The following is a 12,141-nucleotide window of genomic DNA, read 5'->3' as shown; positions in this document are numbered from 1 at the left end:
TTGTAGAGAGTTCAAATCCCACTCAAATTTGAATGTGTAAAAAAATATTTCTAAGTGTGTAATAACACTTTCAAATTCCTACTTAGTACTATAAATGTGAAACTTTGCAAGGATAGATGTTTGTTTCCTTTCACACAAAAACTAGTAAACTGATTTAGATGAAACATTACAAATGAAAACATAATAAGTGAAAATATTATATAACAATAAATATATATTTCACCTGTCCATAACACCGTCTTGCGCTTGTTCCATATCGACGAACTGTTTGTATCGGTGTTGCCGGTCTCTCCTCTCTCTCTCCGCCTGCGCTCGCGCCTCTCTTGCTCTCCGCGCTCTCTCTTCAGTCTCTCGTGCCACTACGTTCTCTTGGTGGGCGGTCTGTGAGATATGATACAAATTAATTGTTCTTTATAACTAGTTGATGCCCGCAACTTCGTTCTGTTACACGGCTCTGGTTAAAATTGTTTAAAAAAAACAATTAATTCATATAACACTGAATTTATGAAATAGGAAATAAAATAGTGTCACAATTAAAGGAAACAGTGAAAAAATTATCTAAATTATTTATATATATTTTAGATATTTAAGACACTCCGTTCCTATTAAGCCACTTCCGCTCCCTACTTTTCGCCTAATTCTTTGCGTAAGGCATTGTGTGTTGTCGCGTTAATTAAGCATAAGAATTGATTGATTATATTATTATTTCAACAATAATCACATATTTCAACAGGCTATAACATGCTGTCAAATCGCTTTTTCCCTCTACATTTTTACAAACACGATAAAAAAGAAAGTACGGTAAAAAAAGCACAAAAAACTTACCGCAAATGAATCCTTAAAAGTCTTTATATCCGAGAAGAATTCCTCCAAAGTGTATTTATGTGGATCGAAAACATAATATTCCGCCAGTTCACCGTAAAGAGCCTCCATTTTACGGAACATTGAGTGAAGTAGATCGCATTGCTCTCTCGCTTCTTTTGCGAATGACTGATTTTTATTTAGTTACGGAAATTAATTCTATTTATATATCATTCGGATTTTTATTTAATTTCGTTGAGTGGTGGAACTTAACGCCGCACTTTGTCTCTGTACAAGAGCGAGGAAATAAAAATATTAAGTATTTCATTCCATCGAATGGAAATCGAACCCTCAACCGTCGCAATGAGGGTCGCACGCTTCTCGCTGCGGGTCGCCACGATTGACTCATATTTTATTTCTTTTTCAAAAAAAGGATACACTCATATTTTCGTTAAACAAATCATCAGGATTCTGTTGAACTCTTGAATTATTTAAATCGGTTTCCAAAGCTCTGATGTCGTTCTCCATTTTTTTCAAGGACTTTTGTAAATTTTCCATTGATACTCTAGCTGCCCTGTAAAATGAAAGATTTTAATATGTTTGTATACGTGTGGTATATATAAAGATAAATTTATAATATAAAACAAACGGGGCCGCTAGTATAACAATAAGTTTAAGCAGGTGAAGCCGCTTTTGATTCGCTAGTAATATAAACATTACCTGTCAATATGTGGCATTTCTTCAGCAAAGTTTAGTACATCGGGGAATTTACCTTCTATTGTATCTACCAAATAATGTAGCAATGTTTGTTTGTTTTCCAGATCTTTCGTGGCTGTTAACTGGAAATTAAAAATAGAATTAATTAATAAATAATAATTACTTAAAAAATATAAATTTACAATCGTAATTGTTTCTTTTAAAAGTTTTAAATATTTGGCATGAACAAAATTAACAGTCATTGCCCTTATTTAGAATGAATATTAAAAATAACTGTGTATTACTAAAGATATATATAAAGTAGATAGTGTTGTGATACTAAATATTTTATGTGAGTATGAGTTCAAATTCCCAAAATAAAAAATTAAAAGAATACATACCTTAGTAAGAAAACTAATCTCAAAACCATACGCGCCGGCATTATTAGAACCAGTGTTCATATAATTTCCTAATAATAATAAAAGTTCTAGAATTTTCGCGAATTTTCCACTAGATTTGACTTCTTCACATGCTGCTGTTCCTGATACTATATCCTAAGGCAAAGAACTTAATATTAAATAATATCAAATAAAATAAATGTATTATTTTACATATTTATGCGAGTAATTTGGTTGTAAATAATAAATAATAGGATCGAAACCACAACCATTGTGTGTACATTAAGAGATATACAACTGGAAACACGATATACGGTAAATATACCATTATGCCATAGCGACTTTAGTTCATAAAATATTTAATGTAATTAAAAAATCTTATTAATAAAATCTTTGAGTAAATAATCATTTTTTATTATATTAGCTTAGATAAAAAAAAACATCAATTTTCTACCGTTTATAATATTTTAATATATTTTTTTAATAAAAAAATATGAGCGGTACATATTTTTTTATTAAAATTCTCGTCAAATTCGTTTAGTTTCTAATTTGCTTTGCCATAAAATCAAATTTACTGGGTATATTACGTTACAGGGTTCATATAATACTTACAGGTTTCAACTCCGATAGTATTTCCCTATAATGCTCTCTAAACGCCAAACTTCTTAGCCGCGGCGTTAAACGCTTTATATCCGCCACGGTCGCCGCAAACTGTTCAGCTTCGGTCAAATCTTCACTTTTACATTTTAATTCGGATAATTTCTTTAATTGATCCGCTGGAGGTAGATACTGGAAAGAAAGAAAAATGTTTACTTATAATTTTGTCACTGCAAACGCGACTGTTGTGGATTCGGGGATATGAAATATTTAATATTTTCATTTCCTTGTTCTGGTTAAGGGGAAAAGCGCGGCGTTGAGTTCTGCCACTCAACACACAATGCCTCGAGAATTCGGCGGAAAGTGAGGAATGGTAATGTCTTGACACTGGGTTCCTGCTATGTGCGGGATACAGCGTAAAACTTTATATTATATCAAACTTATATGATAATTACAGTAGACCACATCGTCACGATCAACCTGACTGATTGACTTTCTATAAAAAGATTTTTTCAATTGGAATCAACAATTCCTAAGATATATCACGTTAAACCAAACAAACCCTTCAGTTTTATAATATTAGTAAAGATACAGGGGAAATTAATATATACATAAATTTCCCCCATTCAGATTCAAACCCATAACATACCTGTATCAATAAGTCCAATACATTCCCACTGAGCACAGTTGTATCACATTTTAATATACATGTCTTTATATGTTCGTAGGAGAGATGCTTTAGTGACCCTCCTAGGAGGATTGATAGATTTTGTGCCGCTTTACTATCTAATACTTTGAGATCTTTCACTTTCTTTAATGTGTGGACTCTGAAATAAGATTAAAATACATAATATAATTTAAAAAATGCTTAGATTCTTTTTTTAGAAAACCTATAAAATTTGAACGTAGCGGGATTTAAGCCCGCTCTTCTTGGGAACTGTCCGAGATGGATTGGACGTTTTCTTAAAAAGTGTTGTACGGTAAGAGGAAAATAATCATAAGTTAAAAAACCTTAAAATCAAATCTGCACAGACATCAGCAGGTAACACAATCACAGTTTCTTTTTTGACTAATTTTCCTAGGCGGGGAATTATGCTCTTTTATTTTAATACTTCAAATAATTTATTTTAAATTTTACTATAAAACTGACTTTATCTCACGAGATATAACATACAAAATAAAACTCACTTATCAAGAGTATCTTCATTTTTCTTAGCAACTGGCTTCTTACTTGAAAATTTTTGTGCTAAGCCCGTAAGAATATCGGGCGAGGCTAATTTATCTTCTTGTACCTAAAAGAAAACATAATTAAAACTCTTACATAATTATTATATAACAACACTAGCTTTAACTTGCGGCTTCGCCCTTGTAGTAAAATGACACAGGTATACTTATAGTTACAAAGAATGGACTAATATGAAGATAGCCTATAATAGCCTTCCCCGATAAATGGACTATTCAACAAAAAAGGATATTTCAAATCGAGTCAGTAGTTACTAAGATTAGTGCGTTCAACCAAACAATCTCTTCAGCTTTATAATAATAGTCAAGAAGTATAAATTATTGTAGACATAAAATACTATAAACATAATATATATCACCTTAACCCAAAATGCTTTTTCTGACATTTTCTGAGGTATAATAGTTTTCCAATTAGCCCTTTTCAACGGACCTTCGACTTCCCATTTCTTTTTAGGTTTCAAACCATGAGGTAAGATGTCTGGTTGAGGCTGAAAATACAAAAAAAAGATGTATTCAATTTTATACACGCAACCACACTAGGCTGCGTAAGACATTCCGATTCACATTAAAATACTTCCGTTTCTCAATTTCCGTCGAATTATTGAGGCATTGTGTACCGCGCATTTCCTGGTCACCGGAGAGAGAAAATGAAAATATTGTCCGAGTGGACAATCAACCACAAAAATGTATAAAAACGCATAAATATTCTTCCTAGTGAAATTTGAACCCACATCCGTTGATACCTATAATATATTATTAGTATAATAAATCAAATACATCGCAAAAAAACACTATTGACCAGGTCAAGAGTAAGTAGACAAAAAAAATACAGTTGAATTGAAAACCTCCTTTTCTTACACAAATCGATTAAAAAACCACTTACCATTCTAGGCGCAATGAATCCAGGTGGTGGTGGGGGCCGCGGCCCCATGCCCATCATGGGGGGAGGTGGAGGAGCTCCTCCCATACCAGGTAAGGGTGGAGGGGGAGGACCCGCGCCCGGGAACGGTGGAGGTGGGGGCGGTGGGGGACCGCCACCTGGAAAAAATACATTATAATTAGAAATATGGAAGAAAAATTTATAATGTGTACAATTGAAATAGCCTAAGTAATAATAAAAAATGAAAGTTCATAGTTCATAAGAAAATAACAAAATCAACTTTAAAATTCCATATTTGCCTTGAATTTTGAAAATTTTAATCGGTATTATTAAATAAGAGAAACAGCGCAGCCTCCATGATATGACGTTATACGGTCTTGTAAGCAAATTGAGATTCTTACTAATAGCTGTACATTTGTTTACGTTACACCACAGCAACATGACGGCCACCTTTATTCTTATTAACCTTATCGATAAAACTTTTTTTCATACTTTTTTTAATACCTTAGACACATTTAATAAATCCTTAGATTTTATAGTTAGTTAGTTTAGTGGGAATATAGTGTTCACAAATATTATGTATAATTTACACTTAACTATGACTGACAAAATATTATTAATAGTTAATTATAATAATATAAATACTCGTGTTATCGTTGCTTAATATTAGTATTACCTGAAGGCATAGGAGGCGGTGGCGGTGGCGGTGGACCTCCTATAAATATAAACCAAGATACCAACATTAAGGCATGCATATTTGTTAAATATAAGTTATTTACTATATATTTATATATAAATGATAATATATATTATACTTATAAATATTAAAAAGAGCCATTTTTTGCAACATAAAATTATCTTTCTAATATTTTTTATATGTAAATATGACAACGTACCCCACATTCCTCTTATATTTTATTCCATTTTTATAATTTAACATATAACACAAACATGTAAATATATTTTATAATAAAGTAAGGTGCAATTTATTATTAATATTAATATCAATATTGTTCAGTCATGCATGCATTTATATTTTAATAATATAATATTAATATTTAAATACTACTCCAGAACCACTTCTCTATTAAAATTTCGGTTAAACAAAATTATAATCACTAATTGATTGTAAAATTCTTTTTTTAGGAAATGTATAAAAAAAAACATGTAGCGGGATAAGAACTTGCGCCTCAAGGAAGCCGTGTAAGCGTTTGGACCACTAAGCCACACGTTCAACAAGTTATGTTAATTACGTATTACTTAGTGGTCAGAGCGCTTAGATGGCTTCCAAGAGGCGAGGGTTTAAATTCCGCTACGTTAAAAATTTTATGTTCCCTTAAAAAGTGTTTTCTTTCCTAAATGTGGAATAACACATTTAAAATGTTAAAAATATTTGACTGAATTTGATGGTAGCGGATTCAATTCTAGCTCATGACATTGCATGTTTAGTTGCGAAACGCAACTTAACGCCGCGTTTTATCTTTATAAATTTGAAATATAACATTAAAGGTTATATAAGTATATATCTTACCTCCAGGCATCGGTGGAGGGGGCGGTGGGGGTGGACCACCGGGACTGCCGATCACCTGAAAAATAACAAATAATCATTACTATAATATTCATGTGAATATCGTGACTAAATGTGACTCCATCTGACCATTAACACGGTGGTTGCGGATTCGATTATCACCGGGAGCAGTGAACTATTTAATATTTACAATTTCGCGTTCTAGTAGCAAAGAAAGTGCAGCCTTTTTTGCGGCCGATCCGCTACATACATATTAACTGTCCTTCTCTCCCTCTACCTTATTTTCATTTTCCTACTGTGATAAGACTTAAGCCTATACATATAAATCGTTTTAAACTCTGAGGATCGATCTTGAGATGCCGTTTTTATTCATAGATAAATTATAATTTATGAATGAAAACGGCATCTCAAGATTGATCTCAGAGTTGACAGCGACTTACAAATACCTAAAGTGGGGTTGAGTACCGCTCCTCAATGCGCAATATCTTTCTCTCCATTTTGTTAATATAAAGTGCGGCATTAAGATCCGGCACACAATACTCTACACTCCTCTCTCTCTCTCTTACCTTAGCAATAGCAGCAATATTCCCCTGCGTCACACCACCGGGCCCAGTCGGTGTGCTCGTCTGTTTTAACCTATCCTCCAAATGCGCCGCTCGAGCCTCTGCCTCTTGTCTCGCAGCGATGGCCGCTTCTAATTTAGTTTTTAATTCTTCCACTTTACGTTCTTCTTCGGCACGGGATTTTTCTACGGATAGAGAATGAAAAGGGAATGAAGAATCCCGCATAAAGTTGGATAGGCAGGAAAAATCTAGTCAGAAATCAACACCGCGCTTCGGATTGTTGCCAGAGCGAAGAAAAAGAAAACTAAATAAGTCAGTTCTCCGAATAGGAATCAAACTACAACCGTAGGATTTACAGTCACACGCTTGCGCCACTGCGCCACGACTACTACGACCACTATTGTCTTGTTACAAAAATATACAAATGGAAATTAAATAGAATTATAAATATTATATATATATATTAGGCTACGGTACCGATTTCTACATTTTATTATAAAATTTTACCAGATTCCCTAAAGGTAAATCAATTAATCTGACTATTTCAAACAAATACATAATACAACTAACCGATCAATCCATCAATCAACGGTTGGACATCAATGTTGAAGCGTTGAGTGAGCCTGAAGTCGGGATCGTAGCCATTTTTGTGTAAAACTATTTGCGTTATACATTCCTCTATTAATTTGTAGTATGCCGGTCTGAAAGAAAAAACATATATTTAGTGAAATAATAAAAATAATGGTATGTTATTACACTTACAGTTTAGATATGGCCTGTGTGTTTAGTATTTTGTTTGTTTATATTCTTATAAATCTTTTTAATATTCTCGTTTATATTCTTAATTTTTCAAAGTAGAAGGCCTACCGCCAGCGTCGTTTAATATTAAACCGTTGCATATTAAACGGCGCAAACCAATGCTGTAACTTGTCTAACCAGACCAAGCAAAATATGATATTTTTTTAATCACTGTTTATACAACATACAACTAAAATGACAATTATTAACTATAAAAAAATTAAAAAAACACTTTCTGAGAATAAAAAGTTACCTTATTAATTCATCATCCCGTATAAACAACAAATGTTGTAATATTGACAGTAAATATGGCTCTGCGGGTGTTTCAACCACTAAATTCTTCACTAATTCAAAACACTCGTTCACGTCGTGGAAATCCACTCTGAAATAATAATAAAATATATTTTAAGGTTATATAGATATAATTAAAAAACCACTGAGGAGTTTCACTCTATCCTATAGCAGGGTAAACTGAGGGAGGCGAAACAAATCTTCAAAACATTGCGTGTTGAGTGGCGGAACTCGACGCCGCGCTTGTCTACACGAGCGGGGGAAACAGAAATAATTTAATGTAATCACTCTCCGAGTGGGAATCGAACTCACATCCATTTCGTTTACATTCACACTCTTGATCCTCTTTTTTCTATTTTAATCAACTATTATTTTTATAAACATGAAATTTAATTTTCCTACACACAGAAAACACACAAAAACCCACCTGACATCATCAAATTTAGCCAAAAACTCCTCTTGATCGGCCGCAGCGTGTGTGTCGAACACATTCATTTGTATCAACCTACCGCCTTCCTCTGCGCCTGCGCGTAGTTCATCTGGAAAAACGTAATAAAAATAGGTAAATTTTGCGTTGTAGGCAGAGAGAATCTAGTGTTAGGACATTCCGTTCCGTTCTGTTACATATTGCATATAGCAGCGTTGAGAACTTATTTGCAGGCAGGCAGCTGCATTTTGCCTACATATAGTAATTCCTTCAGAGGCTGCCCCTTTGCCAGGACGGCTTCAACAAAATAAAAACATTAAGAATAATAAATAAACATACCTATTAAATCATATAGTCCAGTTCTCATGAATTCACTTCTCAAATGCATTCTAAATTCTAATTCTTCAGGTTCCGTTATTATTGCGTTCATAAGTTGCATGCAGCCATTCTGAAAAGAAATAATTGAAATATTATAATAATATCAATTTAAATAATGAGGACGTCGACGACGTTCCCTCTACTTACCCAGCTATATGCAGTATATAGCTGTGTTGACAAGACCGGCTTTACGCCAAAATTGTAAAACGTTTCATGTCATTTTTTTTATTGATTGTTATATTTTTTATTGATAGTTTTAAGTATTAATAAATATATTTTTTAACTTCACGCTGTATTCCGCACTTTGATCCCATTTATATACTTCCGTTTCCATCTTTTTGGGGGATTCTCAGTTAAATAAATAATAAATTTAAAAAAGTATCTTAAGACTAGGTTAACATAAAAATACCTTTAAGCTTTCCGGCGCTTTAGCCACTAAACCTTCTATGATGGGTAACAACCGCGGTTTCCGGTTCGATTCCCCGGCCATAGTAATAGCCTCTAGAACCTTCTCGTGACCGTTGGGTATGAGACATATTGCTGCTAACACCTGTAATAAGAAAAAAAATATTAATATCAATTTTGTTTAATTTTCATTATTATTTCCTGAAATATTTTCTGATTTTGTTGGCAGTAAAGTTGTTTCTTTACACTTTCTTTAAATAATTTCAACATTTATTAATTTACTCTAAGAAAAATCAAAACTAGGTTTTATTTACTCCAATTAATACTAAACTTGCGTAATGCTTTTTAATATTAGTATAAATAGATTTTCTTACTTTAGCAGCTTCTAAAGCACAATGAGGTTTCCTAGCGTCCAAACTCCTCGCCAAAACGGGCAAAGCTTCCCTACATTCGAAAACTGCTCGAATTCCCACTGTATTATTTAATATGGCTGAGAGACATCTTATACATTCATATTGAACACGATCGTAGCGAGAATCACTGGAAAAAGGAGTAACATGAAGAATTATTAAAAACAATAAAATTTTTATATTTCCATTTCTTCGCTCTGGTGTCGAGGCAAAGCGCGGCGTTAAGTTTAGCCACTTAATACGCAATGCTTCCAGATTTCGAAAGTGGAGAACGGAGTGTCATAACACTAGATTCCCCCCTGCCTACCCTACTGTGTGGGCAATACAGCGGAAAGCTGTTTTTTTTATAAAAACAATAAGATTTTTAGTTTCACATTATATACCGCGTATAGTAGGGTAGGCAGAGGGAACCTAGTATTAAGACTTAAGATATTCAGTTCCCCACGCACCCAATATTTAAAACATTGCGTGTTAACAGAACTTAACACCAGTTTGATTTACCAGAAGGGAAAAATTAAAATAATTCATTCCCCCGAATAGGAATGGAATCCATAAGCATCGCGTCAACAGTATGATATTGCAATTGTGTCGTAACAACGGCGTCCTATGAAGAAATACATTGAAACCCTTCTCACTAAGAGTTTCAAGATAAATCAGGATAATATCTATAATATAATAAAAGTATTACAAAGAGTCGTGAAAATAAAATAGTAAAAAAGTCTAGCGGTAACTATTTTCCGCTGTATTATTTGATATCGCAGTACTGCTAACATTCGCTATGAATGTTTCATAATAATTTTCAATTACATTTATACATTTTATATCTTACCGATAAAATCCACTGCCACTGTTATAGCATGTAAAATAAAAAAAATCAAAATGCTATTTGTAAAAATTATAATTACAACGTAGGTACTTTTATTTTATATGAAAATTTGATACCAAAAATATAATATAAACACCAACACTCACTTAGTATAACACACATTGAGCGTAGTGAGCAAACTCTCTATCCCCTTCGCCCCGAACTCTTCTATCCAGGACAACGGGTTATTCGTCAACGCTATACGTAAATTCTCTAAACAGCCGTGAAGTTTACCAACGGAAAGTTCCGGTTGGTTTAAATATGATACATAGTCGGATGGTTTTTCGAATTTTGAGCGACCTTCCTGAAAATAAAGGAAAGAAGTCAATTTGTAGTTCTTTTGAGTGAGAATTGAACCTGTGTAACTCTTAGGTAACATATTGAATTCCATTCAATTATTTATATAACATATTTTATGTTGATTAAATAATAAATACATTATAGTAGATATATAAAATCATACCAGTATTTAAAAATAAATAATATAAATGACATATTACGTTACTGTTAAGTATAAGGAAATGTTAAGTTTAAGTATAATAAATTACTTTTCATATATTATATTACTTAAATTACATGATTTTGCGGGGGATGATAAAGAAAACATTAAAAAGATAGATTTTCTTAAGAATATGGAGAAATGGTCAAAGACATAAGCTATAGAAACGATGATTGATTAGTTCCTTTTTTAAATATTCTTACCTGAGCATTTACAAATTTATAGGCAACTAACATCTTCTTCTTTTGGTCCCGAGAATATTTTCTAAGTGGCTCTTTCTTCTTCTCTCCTATGTTCATATCAGTCTGAAAATTACAGAAGTCAAAATGTTTAAATCAATATGAAGAAATAGCTAAAAATGCGCTATCTATGTATTAGTAAGTTACTCGGTTAATATTACAGGATTCGGACTCGGTTAATATACCTAAATTATTTTTTTTCATATTGCTTCACGCTGTATCCCGCATGTAGCAGGGTAGGCAGAGGGAGCCTAATGTCCCCACTTTCCGCTGAATTCTAAGGGCATTGCGTGTTGAGTGGCTCAACTTAACGCTGCGCCTCGTTACCAGAGCGAGGAAGTGAAAATATTAAATATTTTATTTTCTCGAATGGGAATCGAACCCACAGCCTGTTGCGTTTACAGTCGCACGCTTGTGCCTCTGCGCCACGGCTGGCCTAAAGAATTTTTGCTTACTATTGATTATTTTCTTCCCAAATGTCCGAGTGCAAAATATCAAAAACTTCAGGACAGCCATGAGCCACGACTTATGGACCTTTCTATCCTTGAAGATATAAAAAATAAACAAAGTTAAAAAAAAACTACATTTTATTAGTATTCCACCCACTCACCAGCATCTCCTCAAACCGTCTCTCCAGCTGGTCATCATCTAGCGCATCTATCTTATTCGTGTACTCCGCCGCCGGCTCGTCGTCTTCTGTACGGAGCTCCGTCCTGGGCACCGTGTCGTAGCCACGCTCGATGCCCGGGCCCGCCTTCTTTGGCCGGCCGAACCATGTGTCCAGCTGTGGAGACAAAACACATAATATTTATAATATCTTCAAAGTTTTACAGTAAAGTATTTTTCTATGTTTTGCAAAAAAGTATTAAAAGTATCATATATTAATCTTAGTTTTTGATGGAGCGGGTTCTAGTTTGGGTTTCATCTTGAATGAATGTTTTCTTTACCTCGCCCTGGTTTAAAGACAAAGCGCGATGTTGAGTTACGCAAGGAAAACCTAGTGTCAAGACACTCCGGTCTCCACTTTTCTTTCAAATTAGAAATTCACCGCGCTTCATCTATCAGAGCACAGCAATGAAAACAACCCATTCTGCCGATTGGGAAAAGAACCCGCAACCATCACA

General features: G+C 33.7%; 1 protein-coding gene across 6 annotated transcripts in view; it reads right to left on the bottom strand.

Annotated features, from left to right (window-relative positions):
* dia (diaphanous related formin 1) overlaps window positions 1-12,141 on the bottom strand; it is a 34,078-nt gene that overhangs the window by 6,164 nt on the left and 15,773 nt on the right. For 3 of the 6 annotated variants that reach the window (XM_085204785.1, XM_085204789.1, XM_085204787.1), the window contains 23 exons: window positions 11,628-11,801; window positions 10,982-11,083; window positions 10,387-10,583; window positions 10,244-10,261; window positions 9,379-9,544; window positions 9,009-9,149; window positions 8,561-8,669; window positions 8,222-8,333; window positions 7,757-7,885; window positions 7,276-7,406; window positions 6,709-6,890; window positions 6,146-6,200; window positions 5,291-5,329; window positions 4,618-4,772; window positions 4,094-4,222; window positions 3,681-3,784; window positions 3,142-3,319; window positions 2,508-2,684; window positions 1,899-2,051; window positions 1,522-1,640; window positions 1,240-1,375; window positions 826-990; window positions 224-381 (listed from right to left, as the gene is read on the bottom strand). In XM_085204785.1, coding sequence (XP_085060911.1) covers window positions 224-381; window positions 826-990; window positions 1,240-1,375; window positions 1,522-1,640; window positions 1,899-2,051; window positions 2,508-2,684; window positions 3,142-3,319; window positions 3,681-3,784; window positions 4,094-4,222; window positions 4,618-4,772; window positions 5,291-5,329; window positions 6,146-6,200; window positions 6,709-6,890; window positions 7,276-7,406; window positions 7,757-7,885; window positions 8,222-8,333; window positions 8,561-8,669; window positions 9,009-9,149; window positions 9,379-9,544; window positions 10,244-10,261; window positions 10,387-10,583; window positions 10,982-11,083; window positions 11,628-11,801 — 3,029 coding nt within the window. The remainder of the gene's footprint in view (window positions 1-223; window positions 382-825; window positions 991-1,239; window positions 1,376-1,521; window positions 1,641-1,898; window positions 2,052-2,507; window positions 2,685-3,141; window positions 3,320-3,680; window positions 3,785-4,093; window positions 4,223-4,617; window positions 4,773-5,290; window positions 5,330-6,145; window positions 6,201-6,708; window positions 6,891-7,275; window positions 7,407-7,756; window positions 7,886-8,221; window positions 8,334-8,560; window positions 8,670-9,008; window positions 9,150-9,378; window positions 9,545-10,243; window positions 10,262-10,386; window positions 10,584-10,981; window positions 11,084-11,627; window positions 11,802-12,141) is intronic. The other 3 variants (XM_085204786.1, XM_085204790.1, XM_085204788.1) reach the window with 2 other exon arrangements.

This window comes from Heliconius melpomene, chromosome 20 (genome assembly GCF_056956725.1).
Source record: "Heliconius melpomene rosina isolate 202511_hmr_F chromosome 20, ASM5695672v1, whole genome shotgun sequence".
NCBI classification, from domain to species: domain Eukaryota; kingdom Metazoa; phylum Arthropoda; class Insecta; order Lepidoptera; family Nymphalidae; genus Heliconius; species Heliconius melpomene.
The sequence above is the reverse complement of the archived record's forward strand: the minus strand, read 5'-3'. Positions and strand labels throughout refer to the sequence as shown.